This window comes from Echeneis naucrates, chromosome 12 (assembly GCF_900963305.1).
Source record: "Echeneis naucrates chromosome 12, fEcheNa1.1, whole genome shotgun sequence".
In the NCBI taxonomy this organism is placed as follows: Eukaryota; Metazoa; Chordata; class Actinopteri; order Carangiformes; family Echeneidae; genus Echeneis; species Echeneis naucrates.
Window position 1 is genome coordinate 2026624 of NC_042522.1, and position 27727 is coordinate 2054350.

The 27727-nt window shown below is 40.0% G+C and overlaps 1 protein-coding gene across 2 annotated transcripts; it reads left to right on the top strand.

The window, feature by feature from the left end:
* On the top strand, window positions 1–27727 carry slc27a6 (solute carrier family 27 member 6). 2 transcript variants are annotated; one of them, XM_029515319.1, is made up of 11 exons: window positions 1–537; window positions 4007–4216; window positions 9164–9322; window positions 10096–10220; window positions 11624–11818; window positions 16252–16342; window positions 16420–16618; window positions 19799–19896; window positions 20254–20384; window positions 21888–22084; window positions 26488–27727. In XM_029515319.1, the coding sequence occupies exons 1-10, from the start codon at window positions 57–59 to the stop codon at window positions 22062–22064; spliced, it is 1866 nt and encodes a 621-aa protein (XP_029371179.1). In that variant the 5' UTR covers window positions 1–56; the 3' UTR covers window positions 22065–22084; window positions 26488–27727. The 2 variants fall into 2 exon arrangements, with proteins under 2 accessions (XP_029371179.1, XP_029371178.1); XM_029515318.1 differs by lacking the exon at window positions 26488–27727 and having other exon boundaries at window positions 21888–22188.

A 27727-nucleotide genomic window follows, 5' to 3' on the forward strand; every position in this document is an offset into this window, starting at 1 on the left:
GCCTCTCACCTGGAACATGTGGCTGTTTGCGGGCTGAGCCGTCTGCCAACACAGACATGACTCTGGGGTGGCTCTCTGCCCTGTTGGCGGGCGTTTTCTCTGCTCATGTTTTGCAGAAACTCTGCTTCCCGTACTTTTGGAGTGATATGATGTTTCTGTTGCGGGTCATCCGTTACGGCGTGAAGCTCGAGCTGTTCAAACTGACATCCAGAGTGTGTACGGTCCTGGAGAGGTTCATCCAGCAGGCGCAACGCGTGCCGGACAAGCCGTTTGTTATTTACGACGGACGCGTTCACACCTACCGGGACGTCGAGCAGCGCAGCAACAGGCTGGCCAATGTTTTCCTCCACAAAGTCCACTTGAGGAAAGGAGACTGCGTTGCGTTGCTCATGACCAACGAACCCGACTTCCTCTGCGTTTGGTTCGGGCTGGCCAAGCTCGGCTGCACTGTTGCTTTTCTCAACACGAACATCAAGTCCAAGTCTCTGCTGCACTGCCTCACCTCCTGCGGAGCCAAGACTCTGATCGTCGGTTCAGGTAAAAGTCCCCTTCACGTACCACACAGCCGTTCCTGGTAAACTGATGGGCCCAATCCGCAACCGTCGATTTAACTCCATTCTGTAACACACATCAGAGGCCACTGATCACTCACTCGTTTGTGCAGTTCTCACATTATCCAGGCTTCCAGGAGGTAGACTGTTTTAAAGGGAGGTCTGAATTGGTTTTCAAAGGTCCTATAGAGTAGAAAGCGTGATTCTGGTGTGGCATTGCACCATAGATCAGGTCTGCTGCAGGCTCTAGAATAATTCAATGAAAATCTCAAAGCTCTCAGTCCACAGAGAAATATTCTCAGCCTGTATGTAGCCTGTCAGGACAGTCACAAATCTCAGGCACACCTTGAAGATCAGCACATCTGGATCTGTCATCCAACTTTGAATGATTTGGTTTCTCTGAATATTTAGGTGACATTTGCCATTTTCTTTATTGGCTCTGGAGGAAAACAGTCAGGAGGTAAAACTACACTGAGATGGTTTTTGGTCTGGATGTAAATCCTCCAGATGCTAAATATGGACCTTTAAACACGAGTAGTACTGCATGAGGAGCGGAAGTTGCTATAATTCCTATAACTTTATTTTTCTTTAAGAATGAACTCAGTTTTTCTGTAGTATCCTATGGAATCAATGTAGGTCATCTGCCATCAAGTGAAATCAGTACAAGTATTAAGTATTAAGAGCAGAATGTACTAAACTCTTCAAAGTAAAAGTACTGTTTTTGTTGTTTTTTTTGTTTTTGTATTATTTTGACATCAACCCACAATGAAACAAGTTTGAAGGTCTTCCCCTGAGGACACTGCTCAGGTAAGTCCAGCAGCTATCTGAAGAACAGATTTGATGTTACTGGTGCCAATAGAAGTTCAACCAGTTATTCACGTGCACAATTATGTGCATCATCACTTAATATCTACAAGACAATGACATAATAGTTTATCACTAATTAATGCTGACAATCATATCATTCCAAAACCAGAAACCAGAGTACCCAGAGAAAACCCACACAGGCATGGGGAGAACATGCAAACAGAAAGGCCCCAGGACAGGAACTGAACCTGTGACCTTTTTGTGGGGAAACAGTGCTGACCACTATGCCACTGTACTGCCCTAAAATCCATACACTAATAATAAAATATTTCTTAACTGCAGCCTAGTGCAACCTTTGACACTGTTATTTTATTTCACATCATGATTTGATGATACAAAAGGAAAATGAAAACGGACAACCCCCCCGATTTTATTTCCATTCTGGTCAACAAGTGACAACAATACAATCGACAAAGATAATTGATAGCACTTAAATATTTTCATGAGTGTGCAGAACGTCAGCCAAAAAGTATGTGCAAGATCATGATGTGTTCATGGACCAGTTATTAGCAGTAATTAGCACTAGCCTTTACCACTGATGTCACCAACAGCTGTCTCCAGCGGTGGAAAGCTGCATCGACATCTACACATTTTTCTTCTGCAGAAGCTAGCATGCTAACCAGGTAGCTCTGATCAGTGTCATCACATTCTGGTTGCGCTTCACTGGAGCTTTCCATCGGCCCAGCAGGCACAGTGCTAGTCAGAGGCTGTTTTATAACTTCCTGTCTTTTAAACCAAAAGATAGCTGTAGTTCTTGTCAAGTGACAGTCACCACCAGCTGCTCCTGGCAAGAGACCTCTCAGCAGCAGAGGAGACTTCCAAACAAGCTCTTTAAAACAGAATCAACAGCACATGAATGATGTTTTGAAGTGACATATACAGCATAACATAAAGAGCCCAGTATATTGGCACCTCACATCCCATGATTTGGGCCTCTGAAAGGGTCCTATTGACGTCAGCTATGAGGCGATTTGACAGGTATGAAAGGACCCGATTCATGGTCAGCCCACTAAAAATGATGACTCTGAATGTTATCAATAAAGTTCACTTCTGTAGAGTCTTCTGTATCTAATCATTTCTCCACATCCCAAATTTCCCTCCATGCATTTTTTTTATCTGTTTCTCCATCCATCTCCAAAAGCGCAAACTCATTGTAATTAAATGGGATGACAGTGTTGCTGTGTGTCTGCTGGATTTTAAAGAATGCAATATAATTAACACACCAATGATAAATAAATCTGTGAATGAATCATGTTAATAAAAGTAAGAATTAAGTAACTCCAATTACTCAAGTAAATATTTAGCACTTGTCCTTTAAAAACACCTCTCTATTGCCTCTTTATCTTGGCCCTTCTATGGACTGGTGACCTGTCCAGGGTGTACCCTGACCTTGCCCATTGTCGGCAGGGATTGGCTCCAGGACCCCCCGTGATGCAGAAATGGAAAAATAGTATTCAATGAATGAATGAATAAATTAATATTTTGGTTGATTAAATTATCAACTTAGAGTTTTAATACTGATGTCATGGCTCAGTCTTAGATGATTCAAATGCTACTTTATATGGAGTCTTGAGGCATTAGTCCTAACCTCATTCTTTTCTGAATGAGAACATTTGACAAAACACTTTAGATATAAATAATATTATGTTGGGCAGCACGGCGGCATAGTAGTTAGTGCTGTCGCCCCACAATAAGAACGTTCAGGTTCGGTTCCCGGCCTGGGTCCTTTCTGTGCGGAGTTTGCATGTTCTCCCCGTGTCTATGTGGGTTTCCTTCCACTGTCCAAAGAAATCATGTTTGGGTTAACTGGTGACTCTACTACCCCTCCAGGGTGAGACTTCTCATAGTCCCAACAGGCCACTCTTGTTTTCAAACTCACCTGACTGATTCCTCTCTGAAAACCTCTGCTGATCCACATTCAGCTCCCACCCATGTTTGACTGTAACACTGCTGCTGCTACAGTTAATAGGATTCACCATGCTGCAGCCATGTGACTGGATGACAGGTCACTGCTCAACCGCACAAGCATGATGTTTGTCAGGCACGCTGTCCTCACTGCAACCTCAGTGCACCAGGAGACAAATTAATGGAATAAGTGACACAGTCAGAGGCGGATAGTAGTGGTGTGCACAGAATAATGTACTTGCTACTGAAGCAGGGTTTTTTTATGATTGATGTCAAAATCAGAATACTCTGAACATTTATTCCAACTGGAACCCTTTCTGCTCCTGATTACCCTACAGCTTCATAATTCCCGCAGGTCTGTGATAGTGCTGCTTCCTCTGGGAGCTCTTATTTTTTTCCATGTGGTAATGGAGCAGGATTCTTAGATGCACATGTTGCTCTGATCCTGAGAGATGAACCTGCAGTGCTGCTCTGACTTACAGACTATTAAAGCAGATTTTTACGGTTTGGCCCTCGCTTTTTTTCAATTAAGTGCTTTGTTTTACATCCCCACTGTTTATCATATATCTACATCACGCTCATGCCATAGTGCACTAACAAAATACGCCTTAATGACCAGAATAAAATAAAAATATAATTTAAAGGATCTTTTTATTGAGATGCAGTTTGTTTCCATCTCCCAGATTTAGTGGACTGTTTGGACAGCTTCCTGACCAGCCTGCTGGAGGTCAACATCCAGGTGTGGGCCATGCAGAGCCACAGCGAGCACACACAGGTGCATACTCTGCTGGATCAGGTGGATGCTGCCTCCGACCAACCTGTACCGGCGGTGCTACGTGCCACTTCTTCTCTTAAATCCTCCACTCTCTACATCTTCACCTCTGGAACAACCGGTGAGTCTGTGGGGTTTTTCACATACTAGTTTTAATGAGAACAGCTCATGCACATGCAGATGTGTCTTATACACACAGACAGTGTAGTTGGGTTAGTGTGAGGAGACAAGTTAATTATTCTAGTGGTTTTAAGGAAAATGATTATTATAGCACTGATTAATTCAATATAAAAAAAAGCAGATGCAGGTCAGCTCTTGTGTTGGTCCCAGATTACTCAGCCTTTTGCCCAGTGCATGCTGGGATATATTGAGTGAAATAAATAAATTAAATGACTTTAACTGCTGTATTTGTGAAATAATATACTTCATGTGTGATTCAGTGATTTCCATTTTCTGCTGATGTATGCTACATAATGAAAGTGTAAGAGAGCCTAAACATCAGGGGTCTGTTTTTTTTTAAACACTTACATTATTGCTAGGCCCTCTTTAACATTTTCATTATAATTTTCTATTATTACATTTAGCTTTAAGCCTTATCCAAGCCATTCATTTTAGAAAAGTGGCTGTATGGTCAGATATCTGATATTCCACCTTTTTCTGGGAGGTTAACCTCTAATTAACCAAAACTAATTACCAATTGCCTCATGATGCTCCTTCACTTTATTGTACTGTTAAATATATAACCATTGTATATTGACAATGCTCTAATTTATAAAAGCAATAGAAGGTTGAAACATCCAATGAAATGAAGGAAAGGGTGTCTGTTTATTTTCTGTTGAGCCCCTAACCCCCAAAATGTCAGCGTATGGCCCTGTAAATCATCTTAACCTGATTTTGCACAGAAACAGATCCAACTTCTCTTTGCATAGTAGGAAGATCGTTGCTGTTGCTTTGTGTCAGTTTTTGGTTGTAGTGATGTTATCTACAGACAGGGTGCAGCTTTCACTCTGGCCAACACTCTCTTTATCATTCTGCCCACAGACCTATTACTGGTCATCCCTAAGATACTCACCAGCAGAGGATAACATTGCTTTGTCTGCTCTGTTGCAGAGATAAACACTTGTACTTTTCCATCCATTAAAGTTCTATTGCACATTTGCTACCTTGTCTAACATCAGACACATGCAATTATCTCTAAAATACTAAAGGGGAATAATAATCCATTTGTGTATTGTGTATTTTGGTGCATCTTGACTTATACATACATTACTGTAAATATGAAGATCATTGTTGCTGAGAAACTGAAGGAAATAGTTTTTTTGTTCAATATTTAAATGCAGAGGTTTGTGTGAACCAGCACACCTGCAACACGTCAGTAAGATAACTGTGTTTTTCACAGTCACACTCTTCATTCATATTTCTGAAAATACATTCAGACAATGAATGTATTTTGCAGACAATGCGGTGCTGCAGGTAGGACTTAGCAGAGTGGGTAGAGACTGACTGTTTGGTCAGGGTTTCAGCAACATAATGAGCAACAACATCAGAGAAAAACCAGTAAAGTCGCACACCTGAACACCATGGAGATGGTTTTGGACAAACTGCAAAGTGAAGGTAAATCAAAGCAACCTGCAAGTGGCACGGAGACTGAGCATCTGTCGTATTGTGTTTTTGACAACAGGTGCTTGATGTTTCAATATTCACTTGCCTTTCATTGCTACAGTCAGACACCTTTTAGGCATTCTTCCCAGGTACCCACACCAGGTGATGCCAGCTACAGTTGAAATATAGCCTTTCATTAAGATTATTTTTATTGCCATGTTTTCCAAACATATACATACAGGCCCCACAAAACAAGAGAAAAAAAAAATCCAATACTCAAACCCAACCCAAGGACACACACATATCCTGTGGAGAGTGATGGAGTCAAAAAGATATATAAACTACAATCCTAAGAAAGTTCATATTCATCTTAGATAAAAAAAAAATTAATAAAAGAGCAAATAAACTAATATCTGATATCACATATCATTCATAAACAAAGAACAAACAGATGTCCATCTATATAAAAAAACATTCAGACTAGGTCCAGATGTTTCCGCAAAGGACCCCAGGATGCTTCCCATTTATGTTGGCCTTTTACTTTATTAAACTGCAGTTTGTCCCGGTGGATAACCAAAACAAGCTCATGTAACCAGCTTTTCCAGCATGGTGGAGTTGATGTCTTCAGTCTTTAAGAGTGAGTTTTTTGGCTAGCGCTATGCCCATCAATAACACTGAATATGTTGAATATGTGAAGGAAGACTTACAGAGTCCTCTGAGCATCCAAAGAGAGCAAATTCCTATAAGGGGAGAGAGTCCTGTGGTAAATCCCAGAAAAGAAAGAAGAAATGGACATTCCTAAAATAAATGCAGCAGAGTACCATCATTTACATTTATCACACAGTGGGGACACAGAAGAGTAAAATTTAAGCAGCATAATGTTAGAATGATGAAAACAGTGTATTACTTTAAATTGCATTAGCCTGTTTCTGCTATTTATCGAGCAATTATGAATACGGGAAACTGCAGTCCTCCAAATTCTATCAGGCAACACAGCATCAACTTCCTTTTCCCAAGCCCTCTTCATACAGTTAACAGATGCAGAACCATTAGAAAAAAACTTAACAAATTAAGTGATCAACTTCTTGCTCTTTGGTGAGAGAGAGAGTAAATCTAAGAAGGTATGACTCTAACAGGTAGTCTCGAAGTTAGGTATGTTTTCTCTCACAAAATGCCGAAGTTGTATATAACGAAAAAAGTTAGATAAATTATGCCTTGAGCTTAATTGACTAAAAGATGCAAAGTTATAATTGAAATAGCAGTCTTTTATACCTTTAAGTCCCTTTATACACCATGTAGAAAATGTATTGTCCAGGAGGGCTGGAGTGAAGACATGATTGTGACATAATGATGAATTTCTGACAAATCAAATCAAATCAGATTTATTTGTGTAGCGCCAAATCATAACAAATCATCAAGGCACTTTACATATAGAGCAGGTCTAGACCAAACTCTTTATAAATTTATTTAAAGAGACCCAACAGATCCCCTGATGAGCAAGCACTTGGTGACTGTGGCAAGGAAAAACTTCCTTTAAGAGGCAGAAACCATCGAGCAGAACCAGGCTCAGGGGGGGCGGCCATCTGCCTCGACCGGTTGGGTTGAGAGTGGGGGGGGGGGAGAGAGAGAGAGAGAGAGAGAGGGGGAGAGAGGGTGACAGGGAAAGACAGACAGACAGACAGACAGAGAGAGAGAGAAGCTCAGTCCTTCCCCCAGCAGCCTAGGCCTACAGCAGCATAGCTAAAGAGTAGAGGATTTAACTTTTTAACGATAAGCTCTATCATACAGGAAAGTTTTAAGCCTGGTCTTGAAAATTACTAAAGAGTCCGCCCCCAGACCGATACTGGAAGTTGGTTCCATAGAAGAGGACCCTTTTGCTAGTTCCTGTTAATATCCGCAGCAGCGTTCTGAATTAACTGAAGGCCTTTTAGAGATTTGTTTGGACATCCAGATAGTAATGAGTTACAGTAGTCCAGCCTAGAAGTTACAAATGCATGGAGTAGTTTTTCTGCATCATCCTGAGAAAGGATATTTCTGATTTTCCTAATGTTTCTCAGGTGGAAGGAACCTGCCTGACGAACTTCTTTTATGTGAAAGACAAAGGACATGTCCTGGTCCAAAATTACTCCAAGGTTTCTTACAGTGGAGCTGGAAGCCAAAGTGATGCCGTCCAGACTGATGAGTACAATAACTTCTGTTTTGTCAGAGTTGAGAAGTAAAAAATTTCTAGTCATCCCGACTTTTATGTCTTCAAAACATGCCTGCAGTCTGACTATCTGACTGACTTCATTTGGCTTCATTGATAGGTACAGCTGAGTATCGTCTGCATAGCAGTGGAAGTTGATGCTGTGATTCAGGAGTTGTTGTATTCAGTAGGAGATTTTTATCTAACGAAGGCAAGAGCTGATAAATTCTTTCTCTGATCGTGAGAATTTCATCTGTGAAAAAGTTAATAAAATCATCACTGCCTAGAGCTAAGGGGATCAATGGTTCAACTGAGCTATGGCTCTCTGTCAGCCTGGCTACAGTGCTGAAGAGAAACCTGGGGTTGTTCTTGTTTTCTTCTATGAGTGCTGAATAATATGAACTTCTAGCACTGCGGAGAGCTTTTTTATATGTTTTTAAACTGTCTTTCCAGGCTCTGTGAGACTCTTCTGACTTACTGGAACGCCAATTTCTTTCTAATTTCCTTGATGTCTGCTTTAAGGCACGGATTTGGTAACTATACCAGGGAGCCAGCCTCCTCAGATTGAATACTTTCTTTTTGAGAGGGGCGGCATTGTCGAGATTGAATTTAGATATGGCGTTGTTGGGAATGATGACTGAATGTTCTCTTTAAATTTTGCCACAGCAGCTTCAGATAAACATCTTCTATAGCTGAATTTATTCCTCAATGCTGTGGAGCCCACTAAAGTAAACTCAAATGTAATAAGGTAATGATCAGTCAGGAGAGAGTTTTGGGGAAGAATTGTTAGCTTGTCAATTTCAATGCCATATGTTAGAATAAGATCAAGGATATGATTGTAGAAGTGAGTGGGTTCATTCACATGCTGGGAAAAGCCAATTGAGTCTAGTAGGGAAAGAAACCCAGAACTAAGGCTGTCGCTTTCTACATCAACATGTATATTGAAATCTCCCAGTATAATGATTTTATCAGAGTACTAACTCTGATATAAACTCAGAAAACTCTGATAGGAATTCTGAATACAGACCAGGTGGACGGTATACTGTAACTAACAGAACTGGTTTTCCACCTTTCCAATCTGAGTGGGAAAGACTAAGAGTGAAGCTTTCAAACGACCTGCAGCCAGACTTTGGGTATAACCTTTCATAACACTGAGTTGTGTCATTGTGGAGGTACAACATGGCTGTGTAATTTCACACGTGGTAGGGCTGTCAAACTGGAAAGATGCTATCAACTGTACAGAATGTGATGTGATACAGTTATATATTATAATATTTACAGGGCTCCCTAAGGCTGCAGTGATCACCCACCTACAGAGCCTGAAGGCAGCGGCAGGTTTTTGGGCATTCGGGGCGACTGAGGATGATGTGGTTTACATTCCTCTGCCGCTGTACCACAGCGCAGCTTCTTTGATCGGGATAGGAGGAACCATAGAACTTGGTAGGCCTTTGAATTTCTTCCTGACCCAGATGTCTTAACTATGTGAATGTTGCCCAACCACAAAACCTTTCTGTGTCATATAATTGGAGTCCATTGTTTACAGTATAACTGCTCAGCTGTGACCATTTGAGGACCTGCTGTTTCACTTTGACAAGCAGCTTAATTGGCGGCTTTAGATCAGGAAGTGGACACTGGAGACTATTGTGTAACATATTAATCAGTTATCCTGTTGTGAATCCTTGTTTTCTGAATTTACTCCAACTGCTGCCAAAGATGACAGTGACAGTGAACATCCTTCATTGGCAGAGAGAGCCAGCCAGGGTGTATAAACAAACCTGGCTGAGGCCAGTGACCTGACATGCTTAGATGGTGAAATGTGTTAAACTTTGTATGCATTTTGGATGTTTAATCCTTAGACCCAGAGCCAACTGACCTCATGTTATTTTAATTTGATTTGTATAACAATAATTTTTCATCTTTCATCCAAGAAAAATTAGAATGGCTTATTCTACCTTGTTACTTTTAATTTTATAGGTAACAAATAAAAGCATGAAACATTTAACATTTCTGATTTTGATTAAATTAAATCAAATACTCAATAGCCATTTTTTAAATAAAAAACTAAATGAGTAGATAAACAGTAAAGAGTACTGTTCATTTTGAACGTTGTAAATCAAATGCCCTTCCTTTAAATCTAAAGGTCATGTGTTTAATAGATGTATAGGTTAGTATAAGAAGAGCACATGGAATGAAACTTGTCTGTTGCATTGCAGGTGCAACTTGTGTTTTGAAGAAAAAGTTCTCAGCTTCACAGTTCTGGAACGACTGTAGAAAACATGACGTGACTATTTTCCAGTACATTGGTGAACTCTGCAGATACCTCTGTAACCAACCCAAGGTAAGGGAACCTGCACTGATGTTGCTCTGGGTTACAGATCTGCCATTAAGTAAATTGATACAAAATCTTCTGTGTAGTTTCATAAACTCTCTCAGTCATTTCAGTATCAAATTAACATGAAGTATCATCTCAGAGTGCTGTATTCAATTCCTGATATTAAAAGTTATGTTACAAAATCTTTCGATCTGCTAATCTTCTTCAGTGGAGGAACAGAGCAAGCATAGGGTGAATGGAAAAAACAGTCCTGCTACTTGCAAATCATTCAAGCTGCATAGTGTCCAACGGTGGCAGAAAGACAGCCAGTGTCTTTGTCTTAGTATGTGTCCTCCCATTGTGGACGCAAGCAAACAGACAGAGTAAAGCCAGAGCTTTTCCTGTTGGCCAGAAGCTGGACTCAAAGTTCTCTTTGTCCACACTCAACATAAGTTATGTGTCTGTGTGGGTGGAGGACCAGCCTTGACCGTCTACTCCAATATCTGGCAAATCAAAGATGTCGACACAAAGTGGATGTGGGCCCTTTTACAAAGTGTGCTCACAGCCATGAGTACTAATTACTGTTTGTGTACTCCCATAGTGCACAATGATCAATGTGCAAGCATGCATGCACACATTTTCTGAGGGTTTCTGTCATTACTTTATCAGCACAGGGCTGATGGTGCCCACTGCTTCTGCTGAAGGATTCCATGCACATGTGCATAGAACCAATATGTCCCCATAAAAGAGCCTGTAATTAATTTCACAGTTCGGAATCAATAAGTTAAGTCTATCTATCTGAAGGGACTGATTTTGGAAGAATGATTGGCAGGGCTATTAGTGTATTGATCTTATCAGAACTGAGACAGGACAACAGTAGTTGGTAAGCTGCACTGATGTTCCTGTCAGCACAAACATGCTTTCCATTAGCTGTCTTGGCAGTGAAGCTGCTTTCATTGTATAAACTGAGGTGGCCCAAGAGAGTTCAATACACTGAACCTTCAGAAAAAACAAGCAAGTTTACTCAATACAAGCAAAAGCAGACCCATATGGGCACAATGACAACCTGTGTGTATTTGTGTGTATCTTTCCTGTGTGTATTTGCAGCATATATTGTCAAATTTAGGCTCCACAACCACACTCTTCCTTTTTCTTATTTCTAACATATTATATAATTAGTCTTTGGTCTCCCATAGTGGCAACTGATTTTTGCGGGATGTTTGTGAGTAACACCAATTAGCTTTACACTAATTTGACCAGTTTGCATTTATGGTATTTGTTTAAAACACACACACACACACACCCAGCTACATCTAGCCACGCCCAAACCTGTACTACATACCTACCATGTATGTCACAGAATGTTACAAACAGTCCTATATTGTTGACAGAAACTTTTTGAAATTTTTACTTCCTTCTCCCTCCATCAGACGGAAGCAGACAAAATTCACAAGGTGCAGATGGGTGTGGGTAATGGGCTGCGACAGGATGTGTGGCGAGAATTCCACAGACGCTTTGGGAACATAAAGATGTGTGAAGTATACGGCTCCACTGAGGGAAACCTGTGCTTCATGAACCACATTGGCAAGATCGGAACTGTGGGCCGGTCCAACTTTATCTACAGGGTAAGAGCTTGGTAACTACCCCCTCCCCCCACCCCCAAATGAGTCAGTCACCTCAATGGCCCTGTCACACACTGAAGCATGTGAGTGTGCTCAGGAAGAATGGGGAGTTCTTTCATTGCCTGGAGAGGACTCCAGTATTGCGTAGCAAGTCCAGTTTTTTGTTTACTTTATTTGTCCTGTGTGTGCGTGACTTCCTGTCCCCGGGTGAAACCCAGGACAGGGGACTCCTGTTCATCTGGTCCTCAACCCCAGTCCAATGGTTTCACTGATACAGAGCTTCAGATGTTTATTGATGTGGCATCTGTCAATGCTCAGTCGTCTGCACTCCTTAAAAAGAGCAGAAACTTGTGAAAACAGCACATTTCACAGTGTAATATCAATCATTGTGATAGATATTTTGCCAAAGAACATTTATAATCCATTTCAAAGCTGACCTCCACTCTGCCGGGGTCCTTAATACATCGGCTGGTTGTTCCTGCAGTCACACATGAAATAAAAACTCAAATGACAATTGAAAATGAGAAGACGTTTTACATAATATCGCGTTGTATGTATAATTATATAGTCTGGAAATCTTTTGGTACCATTCAATTCTTGAAATATAATCACAAAAATAGAAGAATTAACGAAAAATAAGTGACAAACACAAACTGTTCAGAATAAAGCGAGCTCATTCAAGAAACACCCTCTTTCTCATAAATTGTAATTGTTAAGGTAATGTAAACATACACATTATATATGTATGTATATCATATGTACAGATGATAGAACAATCAAGGCACAGTGGTCTGTAACTAGATAAAAAAACAAGTGGACATGACGTTTCTTCCTAAATGTAGATTGCAATTTTTACTCAGCATCCTCATGGATGAACCACAGGCAAAGGGATTTATCATCTTTCGGCCGATGTTCAAAACACTCCCTCTCTAGGTAAACTTTGCTTTTATACCAGTTGTTATTATTATAGCCCCTAACCACACAAGAGACCCCGGTCTTCCTTGAAGCCATTACTTAACCAAAAAAAAAAACAAAACACAAATACCTCTCAGTAGCTGCGGTAGACACAAGTTAGCTAATAGCTACATAGTGGTGAAGAGTGCTGGACCGGAAGTGTCGCACAAAAAACCAAAAGCTTGCTGCATTCTGTTTTGCCTCCGTGCTTCCGTGAAAAATAAGGTGACTATGTCCACATCAGATTAGCAGATCAAAGCAAAAAATTGTTCAATCGTCAGATAACCAGTGTTATTCACTTCACCTGTCAGTGGTCACAATGGTTTGCCTGCTTGGTATATGAGTGCTAGTTGTAGATGAGCTATGAGTAGCAGATAGCAGCGTATAAATGCAAATTTTGAAAGACACGCATGTGCATAAGGCCCACATTCATATCCCATCTTCCCATATCTTTAACTGTGGCAGAAGCAAGAACTGAAGTTGTCCACTGAGGTGCACACATTCACCTGGGTAAACTCTGAGTGGAGGCGACTGAGGTAAACAGTTTAGAGAAGGATCTGTCAGGTCGTGTGTAATCCAAGCTGTAGTGAGGGTTAATCAGATGACTGTATGTAGTCACTGTGTATAAGGGGGACACATAATGAACATGTGAAATTTAAGGTAGTTCAGTACAACCGTAACTATCTTTATGAGGCATAAAACCAGATGTTTTGTTTGGAATGACATTGAGGGATTGAAACACAATATTGTAAAGTTCACTTCACATATCATAGTACTTATTTTTATTTTAATATGACTGTCATTCATGTAAACATACCCAACCTGCATCCACTCCCAAGAAATGACATCTGATTATGATTCAGTATTATACAATGTAATTCTGTGTGAGATCAAAGTAATGTAGCAGCATTATGCAGTGAATGCAATCTGATATCTTTTGTTATAGTCTCAGTAAATGGTGATAGAATAGTAAAATATTAGTGTTGATTTAGAGTTTTACTGTCAGGGGTCCTCAACATTACACTGTTTGGTGAAAAATGTAAACCTGCATAATTAGTTGTCAAATTAAGCTTTAAGTTTGTTGGAGAAGATGAGCACTGAAGTGGTTTTCCAGGGCTGTCAAGGGGATAAGCCTCACTAATGCTCGTCTGTGGGGCTTCTGTTAATCAGATGACTTAACAAGGAGTCTGCTTCTATGTAGTTCTAATCTCTGACCCCATCTATTCTTAGGTCTGGCTCAGTGCCTGTCCTGCTGGCACACTGATGCTTATAAAAGAAATTATGGAAGTGAAGTTGTGAAACAATGATTTCATGACCAATCCTCATTTAGTGAACAGGATTGTTCAAGTTATTCCTAGATTTTTGAATTTGTAGAAACAGTTTTTGTACTTACTCATCATTTACAATGACTATTTTAACAATAATATGTAAAACCAATACTATAACAGATATAGTGACCTGTTACATCAGAGCACAGCCAGTTCTGTGCAGGGGATCTGCCATGAACCTAAAAATGACCACTGAGAAGGATCAGCGTACATCTTGTAGGGATGAAGTAACACCTTGCAGTTTTTTGATGTATTGTTTGCTGTGCAAAGACTTTTTCTCTCTAAAATAAACTTTTACAGCAATAGCTCTTCCCAAGCAGCAGTGATATTCCAGTAACACTGCACCAAGTCTGTTTGAAAAGTGGTATCTCAAAGATCTATATTTTGCACATCTCTTTGTCTTTGCAACCTGTGTAGCCCAGGCCTTTGCCCAGTGTCAGATAGAATTGCCTCCACCCCCTTCAACCTTGGGGTTAACGGTTATAGATAATGGATCAAGTAAGAAGTCATGCCACTTTCACATAGATTTCAATACAATCGGCTCTCTTTTTCCAACGTGTGAACCTGCCCCCTATTGGTCATTAGATACAATGCAGGCTGAAGGTTCTTCAGCACTGGCTTTGCTCTTCTGACCCAGAGTCTACGTCCACCTTTACAAACAATTTATGACATTAACACAGAAAAATAGTTTGATGTATTATTATTGATAATTTCATCTACAGAGCCCTTAGAATCCAGCTTTAGTAAAGGCTGTGGCTCAGGTGTTCAAGTGAGGTCCATGTTGGGACTCCCGGGGATATTCACCCACAACAGACATTAGAGTTTTTAATTCCCACTGTTATTTTCCTGCAATGAGAGAAAGTGAAAAACCCTGGATATTAAACCTGAAGTTTGATGTGACTGTTCCATAAATTGCTTCAGATGCCTGTTTAGTAATATCTATATATTTTTTAACCTGTTCTGTTCATCAGCTGGGGCAGGCAGTTTGAATGCTCCTGGTGCCTTGTTGTGCTGAAAAAGTTTTACTCTGTGAAGGAGGAGTGTGACATGCTCCTTCTGTCACTCTCTGCGTTTAACTTTATTGGTAATGGTAAGAGAGAACAGAGACGGGATAGGGAAGACGGGGGGGGGGGGGGGCAGGGGGGCTAGTATTTGCACAGTTCATGTTGGGTGGAGGGGTCGAGGTTTCCTGTATTTCGATGAACATTCTGTAAAATATTGGTGCAAGCTTCGGCCAGAACTCTTAATAGAATTCTGTAGGGAAACCATCTGGTCCAAGGGCTTTCCTGTTGGCATATGTTTGAGGGGTTCTTGAAGTTCTTTATTTATATTGTTGCTCTTTCTTTGTTCTCTTTTAGTTGGTTTGCTAGAAATCTTCTGGATTTATTGCTATTTTCAAAGTTCTCCAAGTGTAATCTGCAGTTGGAATTGTATTTTGATGTTGAGTAATTCATTTAGTTTTAGTTCCATTAGTTCTCTCAGTAGATGTTCCTCTTGGGAGGCAGCATGCGCTGTCTCCAAAGCTTTAATTTTTTGGTTTAATTCTGTTTCGAGAGCTTGCTCCTGTTTTTTCTTATATGAAGAATAAGATATTATTCTGACTCACATGACTTTTGCTGCCTGCCATAGGAGGCAGGGTGAGACATCAGGCTGCTCATTTATCTCACAGAAACTTGTCCATTCCTCCTTAAATAATTGAATAAAGTTGGGGTCCTTGAGCAATGATGTATTAAATCTCCATTGTTTAGAAGGTGGTGTTTTAGTGCCAGAGTGACTGGTGCGTGGTCGCTGATGGCAGTGTGGTGGATCTTGGTGTCAAATTACTAATTAAAAAGTGGTTTAAATAGGAATAAGAGTGGTGGACTGGTGAGTAGTAGGTGTATTCCTTCAGCATGGGGTGAAGTGAGCACCAAACCACCAATCCACCAAGACCAAAATCACTCATATACTGCTTTATTATCTCGGATGATCGGTAGTGGCGCTGACTAACTGCACTACTGAGTCTTTCCACTTGTGGGTTGAAGTCCTCTCCTACTGTAAATGCTGGGTCTGAGTTGACCATATATATTGGCAATATATACCTCAGTGTTGTATGAGGATATGCAAACTATTAAATATTACTGTTTAGTAATATTTCCTTTAACTTTTGTGCAGCTCCTGTTCAAGTATGATCTGGTGAAGTATGACATGGAGAATGATGAACCGGTGAAAGACCAGTATGGCTTCTGTCGGCGAGTGGAGAGAGGTGAGAGTGTAGCTCAGCTCTGTCAGATGAACATAAAATGAGAAACATTACACTGATGTGACTCTTTCTCCTCTCAGGTGAAACTGGGCTCTTACTGTCCAAAGTGAGCTCCATCACTCCTTTCTTTGGCTACGCTGGGAACAAACGGCTGACTGAGAAGAAGCTGATGAGGAACGTGTTTGTGAAGGGAGATGCCTACTTCAATACAGGTGACCTCATGGCTGAAGACCAGGAGGGCTTCATCTGCTTCAAAGACAGGGTTGGAGACACCTTCAGGTACAGTTTGAAATGTTACACCTGTGTTGCACTTTAAATAAAAGGGACTGCTTGTCTGGCCTCATATACAGAGGCTAGGTTTGTGTCATAGTTGATAGTTCTGAAGAAATAAAAGCTCACGGAGATATGTGACACTCAAGGCAAAGTCTATATAGTGTGTAGAGAGGGAGTTCTAAACAACACAGGTGATAGGCAACATTTCCAGAGAGTGGTGTGACAGGTGTGAGAGGAATGAGGAAATCCAGGATCAGAGAATGAATGAGGCAGTAGACAAAGGAAAGTGGATGGACATGGGTGGAAGGCAGCATATGACTGGTGGTGGACCTGAGGTGCTAACGCAGGAGTTACAAAAATACAGCTTGGATTTTGTGTTAGCACTGTAACAGTTTTACAAACTGATAAAGCCTGGAGAGGAGAAGCTGTTATGGAGATGTATTGTGGAATCAGCAGGATGAGAAGCAGATCAAAAATAAGACACAAGCCTGTGAAGACGTCTTCCTAACAAGCAATCTCATTACATCATGACACCTAAAGTTCAAGTAAAGTTCAAGGGGTCTGTGTCTCTGTATGAGAATTATTGAGTCAAGAAAAGCATTGGTTTATGCAACTTGTACAGCAGCAGGCAAGTCATTTCAAGACTTGTGGAAATACTTGTGAACAAAGTGAAGGGTTAGAGTTGGTCAAATGACCAAGGAGACTCAGGAAATGAAATGCAGCCTGCAAGTTTGCGAGAAGGAGGAGAAAACAGAAAAATGAGAAGATTGAGTCTGAGAGTAAATCTTCTCCTACTGATATCAATCCAATTTACTGATTCCATGATAAAAATAACTGATAAAGCTGGCTTTTGGGAGGGCCCAGAGGATCAGTTGTAGGAGACGGAGGATAAAGTCAGGTGTGTGATCACCTGAACAGCAGTCAGATGGAGACTGAATAGGCACAAAGGACTGGCAATCCATCTGGCTACTCTGGTGAAAGAGCTTGGCTTATTATGATCCAATTCCTCAGATGCAAAGATAAAAAAAGCTGTGCTGGGAAAAGATAAGGAACTGAACGGCACCATTATCTGAATAAGGACTATTCAAATGTTGTTAGGCAAAAGCACAGGGAACTCATCCATGCCATGAAAGCTGTCAGAGAATGCAATGACATAACATACTGACAGGGTTATTGCCCTTCTTTAGATTTTATTTATTTTTTGCTTCAAAACCGGCTAACCTGAACTATTTAGAAAGTAATCATCTCACTATGAACTCACCTAAGGGTTTAATTCTTGCACAAGTATCTGTAGCCTGAGGAACATGAACTTCATTCACTGCTAAATAACAATGCTATTCATGTCATGGCTGTAAGTGAAACACATATAGATTGTTCATTTGAGGATTCACTAATATTTGTTAATGATATGTCTGCATGCAAACAGTGTTGGTGTAGGCACAACATTCTACATACAAGATCTAATAGTAAAACACAGATCTGATTTAATGAATGGTGGTATTGAAGCTCTGTTGATGTTTTACCCTGTCTAAGCCAATAGTTGTATATTTGCACAATGGTTGACAAAGAATAGAGAAATGTACCTGCTTTTCAGATTTTAATGTGGATTCTTTTGCAGATAGCTGCTCCACAAGGAAAATATTAGCGTTAATGTCTAGTACTTGCAATTTGCCTCAATTAATGTCTGTAACTACAAGAATGGTTGTTAGCAAGGATGGTATCTGTATTTGCCTGTATAGATCATATATACACTAACTTGCCAGATACTTGTTCAACAACAGTGTCCCTCCCAGTTGGATTCAGCAGCCATAGCCTTGTGGTGTCCAAAAACACCAAACTTCCAAAAACCAGAATGAAGATATTTAGTGCTTAGCAGATTGGTGAGGATTCATTCTTAGAAGACATTAAAAAAGGTTTAACTGTTTGAGGTTTGTGACATATATTATGGAATATTTTGACATTCTTGTTAATGAACACACAGCAACGAGGAAGTTGACTGTAAGTTCTAAAGGTGCGCCCTGGATGGACAAGGATTTAATGATTCTATTTGAACAAAGAGTACTAAAAAAATTTATGTGACTTCTGGCTCAGTGAGTGAAAGGAAAGTATATTGCACATTATTACTACAATAAAAAAAAAAAAAAACAAAAGCAACAAGTTCAATGTGATGGTACAAAACAGTTTAATGTGTTGAACAATACAATGGGTAGACAGTTGAATCTGATGGTTTATGTTAACATATGTTAAGTTATGTTAACAACTACTTTGTAGAAAAGACAGTGTAGCTCTCACTCTAATTTTCTACCACTTATCCATGAGGGTTGGAGGGGGTGCATTTATTAAGACAGTCCCCGACCATGCCTCCTAAATTGCAAAAACAATTAGTACAGCAAGACCAGAAAAGTGTGGTAGTCACAGAGAACAGCTATGCCACAATACTGCCCCCCAATGGTGTAACACAGATATGGAAACTAGTTGTAAATTATGTCCACGAATTGATAATCATATTATGAGCGGTAAAAATTGCAGATTTGAGCTAAAAAGGTGGACGCTAATGAGGTTGAAAAATTGTTATGCTCCATTTCATCTGATGACAGTGCTGGAACAGACAGATTCATTCTTCTTCTGCCGCTTATCTGTTTCTGGGTCGCGAGGGGTGCTGGAGCCCATCCCAGCTCACACTGGGTGAGGGTGGGGTCATCCTGGGCAGGTCACCAGTCCATCACAGGGCCAACACACAGAGACAGACAGACAGACAACCACTCACACTGAGACCTACGGACACTTTAGATTCACCCCATAACCTAAGCATGATGTCTTTGGATGGTGGGAGGAAACCGGAAACCCACGCAGACATGGGGAGAACATGCAAACTCCACACAGAAAGGACCCAGGCCGGGAACTGAACCTGTGAACTTATGGTGGGGCATCACTGCTAACACCGCTGCATGTCTGAATTCAGGAAATTACAAATTGTGCAAAACAGGGCAGCTAGATTAATTATTGACTGTTCCCATAGATCTAGTATTAATTAAAGGGATTCTTGCCTCAGTTGGTTATCTATCGAACAAAGAACTACAAAGAAGAAAGGACCAGCCTACTGTGACTGCTAAAACTGTTACACAGCACTGTGATACTTAGTCTTATGCAACACTAACAAATGAATTCTGTTTTCCCTGGTTTCAGGTGGAAAGGAGAAAATGTAGCAACCACAGAGGTGACAGAGACTCTTAACTTGGTGGATTTTATCCAGGAAGTCAACGTGTATGGAGTGGAAATACCAGGTATATTTAAAAGCAATATCCAAAGATTTCTTTTCAAGATTCTGGACCTAAAAGGTTTTCTGTTTGACAGACAGGCTGTGTAATGGATCATATGAAATAAGAAAGGAAATACAGCACATTTGTGCCCACATGCTCATGCATCTGGTTGCTGCTGTGGAACAGGAAAGTTAAATCTTTTCAGTCTGCACACCTTTTAATTGCCGTTGTCATCTTCAATGAAATGATACATGAGATGATGATGGACACGAATGAAACAAAAAAAACTACAGATCTGAGATCCCAGAGGACGTTATATCATTAAGGTTTAGATGATGATGCAGAAGTGTGATGGCATATGTTGAACTGTGTTGTCTGCAGGGCATGAGGGCAGAGCAGGGATGGCGGCCATGATTGTGAGACCAGGCCTTGTGTTTGATGGGAAGAAACTGTTTGAACATGTGAAGAGGGAACTCCCAGCATATGCTCATCCTCTGTTCATAAGGCTTCAGGTAAAGAGACAAACTGACAAACAGATGCATCCAGTCTGCATGCAGATGCAGACTGGATGCAAACGACAAACACAAATCACTTTACAAATGATAAACTGAGCTGATGTTTATGATCCCTGACAGTGTTGTTCCACATATGAAAGCTCTTCCAATTAGATGGACAGATAGATACCTTATTCATCCAAGGGAAAGTCACCAATCTGTTGCTCACAATGAAGAGCAAAACAATGTAAGAAGAAACAGTCCGAAGTGCAAAAGAAATAGTGCAAAAATCTGAACGGCATAAATAGTGAAAAAGAAGGGCAAAACTGAAAAAAATGTTAGTTTATATAGTTTATGATGATGTTTGTGATCATCATCCCCCACCATCATCATGACCTGCCTCCCCTTCTAACTGAGGCATTACAATTCTGATGGCCCATGGTACGAAGGACGTCCTTAGTCTTTCAGTAGAGGAGCTCTGTGACAGCAGCTGTGCAAAGACCTGGTGCAGGGGGTGGCTAGTGGTCACCAGGATTGCTTTGAATCTGGACACGATGGACTGGCAGACTAAGCAAATGAGCACATGTTAAACGAGGCCAACCTCCTCAGGATGTACATTCTGCATTCTGCTTACACGTCTTAACACACACGTCTTACACACATAATGTGTCCAGTCCAGTTTAGGCTGTGAAGAGTGTGGTGCCCAGCAGAAGTCTAGTACCATACCCTTGGTTTTGGAGATGTTTTGCTGGAGTTTGTTTTGGTGACACCACGTCACAAAGTCCTGCACCTGAGTCCAGCTAAAGCCTAAACCATTTTTCAGGGCTTTTGAATTGATTGGTATTTTTAACTTTTTTTTTTTTTTTAATCTCACATACATAGAGGATGAAGAGGAGAGGCAACAGCATGGTCCCCTGTGGAGCTCCAGTGCTGCTCGTCACTGTGCAGTATACACAATTACCCATTCTGACAAACTGCAGTCTCTCAGTCAGGTAGTCAGTGATCAAGGTGACCATCCACAGCCAGGGCGCACAGCTTCTTTTGGAGTAGGTGGGGATGCAGTCTTGAAAGTGCTGGAGAAGTTCAGGAAGAGGATTATTATAGAGCAGTGCCTCACATTCAGGTAGGCAAGGGCATTGTGGAGGAGATGGAGGGCAGCATCGCCAATCTCCATCTTTTCCTGATAGGCAAACTAGAGAGGGGCCCTTACGTCCTGGACCAATGGATGCAGGGAGTGGGTGGGGAGCTGCACCGGCTCTGTTCATCCACTCTCTCAACAACCCCGTCCTTCCCTCCTTGGTTTCATGCCATTATCATAAGTGTTGATTTTCTGTGAAATTGGCTTAGATTGCAGTGAGCTGGAATTTGCTCATCACTGTAAACAATATGCATTTGAATCCCAAACAAATATGAGCCTAACTGGTGCTGTGATTGAGGCCACCGAGTATCTTGATTTTCAATTTTATACATCTCATTCGGTGTGAAACTTTCCAACACACACAGTTGTTTTTGTTTCCTTAGGAGGTCTTGGAAACAACCAGCACCTTCAAGCATCAGAAGTTCCAGCTTGTGCAGAGTGGCTTCAACCCCTCAACCATTTCTGACCCTCTGTATGTGCTGGACTACCAGCAGAAGAACTACGTCCCTCTAACTGACAGCATCTACCAGAGCATCCTTACTGGAGAATACAGGCTATAGACCTCACATGCATGATTATGGTATGAAAAGCTGGAGAGAGAGGAGTGAAAGAGGTCTACTTATTGCAGTATTTTACATTTGATGGAGCCATGAAATTATAATGACATTGAACGATGAACTGAACTGAAGGAAAAATCATTGTATATATATATATATATATATATATATATATATATATATATATATATATATATATATATATATATATATATATATATATATATATATATAAAATAGGAAGAACCATCAGGCTTACCCTGATGGGAGCTTCCTGCTTCACTCATCAGTTTTAATGACGTTTACAGAGAATATAGAGAGGCTAGCTTTTCCTAAAACCTGTTTCTTTCACACACTACAGAACTGGCATTTTTTTATCACACAGAGAAGATAAAGAAATCAGGACTGTGGTATTTACTGAAGAATTTAATGTTATAAAATAAACTTGAAATATCCTTAGCTAAAAATATGTTAAAAACACCAGAGTAGAAGAAACAGAGAACTAACTCCCCTCTAGGTTTCAGCACACCGGCCCTTCAACACTATGTGAAACTTCATGGATATCTGTTGATCGTACAGAGTCAGAGACTTAGAAAGAAGGTGCAGTGAAGCCTGTGATGGTCCAACACCTTGCTAAGACTGTTTATAGGTTTCTTCCTTCAATTAGTCACCTGTCTGTAAATATTACAAAATAAAACATCCAAGGGATAAAGAAACTTCAAACTTATCAAATGCATCAAAAGCCATTTTTAGATTTTTACTTTGCCTACAATTTGAAGTAAATTAATAGACAAAACAATGATAATGATATATGAAGGAACTTGTCTGGGATGAAACACCCTGAAAATGTCAGCCACTCACAGAAATGCTAAAGGGGCTTGGGTAAAAATGATCTGGTCAATGGTATTTTTTTTTTTCTGACCACTTCAAAAGTCCTAAAACTGTGCAGATTATAATTAAAATACCTCAATATATTGCCATTAATTTAACTGTCCCTTACAGTGCCTTAAATGCCTCAACACTAACAAATAAATTCACTTTCTATTCACAAGTAGAATTACTACTTCAGATATATTTTTGTAACCTGCCAAGTTGATTAAAATCCACAGGCAAGATTTTAATAAATTTTTCAGCAAAATCACACATCACATCGACCAATTACACCACTCAATGTATGTTTTTCAATTCATATTATTTATTTATGAAAGAAAAATAACTATTTGTTGTCTTAACTGTTAGAGAGTTGAGTATAGAGTCCCAGAAGTGCCCTGATATTCCACCTATTGAATTTTACCCCTTCATGTGTTTAAATGCTGTGAAATCTTGTAATAACTAAGATTTTTTTTGCTTGTCCCCCCAGCTGAACTTTCCCATGTGTCGCTAAAGTTTGTAACACCCATTACCTGGTCAGATTTTCTTGATCTTTGAAGGTTGAACATGTACCACAATTCACCAACTCACTTCCTGCTTCAGCTACTGGACTGCCAGCCTGCTCACATGAAATCGTGTGATTATTTGTTATTTTGTGAAGTGTTTGCATCTGGCTCTGACCATATCTCTGAGCTCAGCACTGCAGGGACTGACAGTAAGAGTGATGATGTTTGTGAGTGTGTTAGCAGGACATATGCATGAAATGGTCAGTAAGTGCAGAAGTTAACAGAGGGATGTCACCCATCAGCGCGTGACCTGTTGTTTTGAACCCTCCAGTTAGTAATTTGGCATATTTGGAAGAGAAGGTGGAGCTGAGGAGGAGTAATAATGGATCTGACCTGCTCTGTGCTCTGTCCTGGCTCTCAGGCAGGTCACTTCTTTACAACCTACAACACTAACCCTAACCCTCTATTTTCCTTGAAGTGGGAGCATTATTAAAAAAAAAATACATTATGTTGTACTGGAGAAAACCAGAGAAGTGGGAAATACTCAATTTTCACTCAGACTTCATTACAGTCTGAGGTCTCTTCCCCCCTACTGATCATTCTGATCATCAACCTGATGATCCTTTTTTCATCAGGCTTAAGGTCTTTCACCACTGACCTCACTTTTCAGACCCTGTCTGTACTATATGTCCATTTGTATGGGCTTTTATAGACTGATTCACAGCAAGTTATTATTATGGGCTTCAATGACTTCGCTTCAGTGTTCAATGGTTAAATCATCTGGACAAACGTGTTGCATGTGTTGCTAAGAGAACAATTGGTTATGTTACAAATATTAGACCCAGGTTGATTTGAGCAGAAGTTTTAATTTGCATGGCTACACTAAATATATCTGATCTTCTGTGTGCAGTTGCAAAAACCGGCCCAGATTGAAGCAATACAACAAAGTAATGAACTGTACGAAGGACAAGTACAAATTTCCAGGAAGCTGAATTACCAGCATAAATTAAAACACTGCCTTTCACCCATCTGTACAATAGATATGTATTGAATAAATAATATATTACCAATCATCTCATGATAGTAGTTCAAAATGCTGACTGTAGCACTGTAACTAATACATTAATCTTGACTGTAATTGTTTTTGATAGTGTAATACCATGTATTATAAAACATTAATATCATTTAAAAAATGAAAAACCAATAGATAGCTGTGAGACGAAGAGGAGACCCCTGATTTCTGATCTTATCAGCTGCTGTATTTAAATACCCCCATCAGCTGCCCCATCAGTTCGTCACACCATACATTTGATCATGAAACTGATCATATGTATGTGATAGATGATCATAAGCAGTAGATGTCAGACATATTTAAACTGCAGGCACTTACACAGAACGCAGAACAGAGAGTGGTGTCTAAGAAGTTAATGTCATTTTCTTTTTTTTTTCTTTTTTTTATCAGAGTTGTGACATCTGTGGAAGGATATTTTTATTTTACACCTTGTTTGTTTTTTGTTTTTTAATTTTATTTGAGCTGATAATGTCAAGTAATAAATAATTAAATCTTACTGATTAAAATTAATCATTCCTGTGAAACTTTATAGAATTTAAGGGGTCATTGAAGGACTATTAATTAAACAGCATATTAACTTAATTGCAGCATCTATTTAGGGAAAATCATAGAAAATCATTGAGCATGCTATAAAAACTGTAATTACAAGGAAGTGGAAGTTAAAACCCCCCAAAATTTTGTTTTCTTAATATGATCAACATGTTATCACACTTTGAGTGATGCAACAACATGATACTCAAGTCACAGTCTCAGGGATCATGATCATGTAAATGACTGCAATTGTGGCAGCTCTTGGCGTCCAAACAATCCTCCTCTCTTTTTTTGCAAAAATTATTTCATTCTCCAGATACAATTTTGTGTCTGAAACAAACAGAATAGAACCAAATAGCACATGATTCTTACAGCCAGACAGCCATCCATATGAGTGAACAAGTATATCTTCTCAGCCAACCAGGTTCATCCTGTTTGAAACAGGACCAGTTGTCTCCAGTCTTCTTCTCCGACGGAACCAAAAAACACCATTGACAGGACCACTTTCATTTATAGCAGCTCTGTCACTTTTGATATTGGTATGGAGCAAACTTTGGCATTAGCTGTTCATTTATCATTTACAAGACGGCAGGGTATGATCTGTTGTTTGAGGTCTCGGGTAAATTCTATCTATTCTATTCTATCTACAGAGACCTGACTTTCAAGGAAAAACCGACTGTTCATGCATTAAAAATATAGCTGGCTGGTTCAGGGAGGCTGTCCAGGCTTGTAGCAGTATAGTTTGAGGGCTGGTTTGGTCTGATCTTAATGTAGACAGGGTGTCTGCCTCTGTGACCCAAATTGAAAGAGGGTTTACCCAAGATTTTCATTTACTTGTAGGAATAAGGAATTGTAGTAATCCACACTAGATGTCACAAGAGCATAAACAATTTTTGTACATCTTTTAGATAGTGTGTATGTAGATGGAATGTGATGTCTGCTTCCAGAAGACATATTTTTTTGTAATGAAACATCCATGAAACAAGGTGATTATTAAAATGTGTTCTTCATGGAGGTTAAAAAAAAAAACCAGTCTGACCATAGTGCTGAGGTGTCTGGGCCAAAGAAATAGGATTTCAGTTTTGTCTGAATACAAAAAATTGCAGGTTATCTGAGTCTTGAGGCATGATAAATTTTTAGTTAATCAGCTAGTCTTCATTGACAGATACAATGGTGTCATCAACTACATGACAGCAGAGGTGAATGGAACAAAAAGCAGCATGTATAAGGTGGACTGAAATGGTATAAGCACAGAACTTTGTCTGCGTATATAAGTTCCGTCAGATATATCTGCAACAATTATTCATGTGGCAGACATTTTTTGTGGCTCAGGACAGGTCTGTGAAGATTTCTGTGTGACATATGTAAGTGCTAGGCCTGTTAGGGTGTTGTTCTCAGAAGAGACTTCCCTGTTCTGATAGCGTTTGACATTTTGTCCCACCATCAGGAACGAGGACAGTCACTGTCTTGTGTGCTGGGATTACAAACAAGATGGAATTTGTTTGAGGAACACAGTGGCAGCGACTCCTGAGTTCAAGTAGATGGTACACAACCCAAAGTCTCTCTGAAGGCTGCATTGATGAATAGAATTTGATCTGGACAGCCATTGGTTGTCCAGGAAAGGCCAATGGCTAGACATGTGACCTTAATTGAAGATTCTGGACCACCAGTGGTGAGAGACAACCATTGCCATCGGCGTAGGGACAGGAAACAACTGTCCTGCAATCCCACACCAGCAATATGACCAAAAGAGTTTGTTTGTGTTTGTATTGGTTGTAAATCATTTGCGTTTGGAAATAATTATTTAGACATCATTGATGGCCATTCCTCATAGCAAGCAACTATAGCACTCTGTTGGTTTTTGTATTTTGATTGTTGGTCATCACCTGGATTTAAACCTTCGATCACCTCCCTCACTGAGGCTCCAGGAATATCTTCCTTAATTCATTATTGCTCAGGTAGCCTACACTTCTGTCTAGTGTCTGTCTAACTGTGTCTTTTCAGTAGGAGGTAATTATTACACTGTGATGAAGAAAATAGCAAAAAACAACAAACACAAAAACTTGAATTGACACAATCTGTTAATGGCAGCCAGTGGTCCGCTAGCTGATCAGACAGGAGAAACTGAACTTAAATGTGGCTTCTTGCATAGTTTTACATTTGAAATGTGACTCAGGTGTGTTCTCCTGACTTTCTACAGTCTCATCGTATACACTGGCTTTGCTTTCAACATGTCACAATGTTGACTAGCAGTTTTCCATGGGGCTGTGAAGATTGCATTGTTTTGTTTGCTTGTAATTTGTTAGTTTTTTAATTTCCTATGCCTGTTTTTTGGTCTAGTGTCTTTGCTCAAGCTATAAAACTCAACTAAAAGTCAGCTGCTTTTCTTTGCATTGGTTTTGAGTCTGTTAAATTTCTATATGGTTTCTGAATTTCAGAATAAAGTATTCTTTGTGAAGTAACATCACTGATTAACAAGTCCAGAATTGCAATTGATATTCCGTTAGGTCAGCAGTGTGAAGTTGAGTGGATGTTCTGGTTCTTGTTGCTGTAATGTGGTCTGTTGTTATTTTTCTCTGTCTTTACTATCCACTGCCGTTTGGCCTCCAGCAGGGTTATTCTTTACAGTCTGAATGAAGTGTGAGCCGCAGGAGCACTGTGTAGAAGAACACTACAACAAATAAATC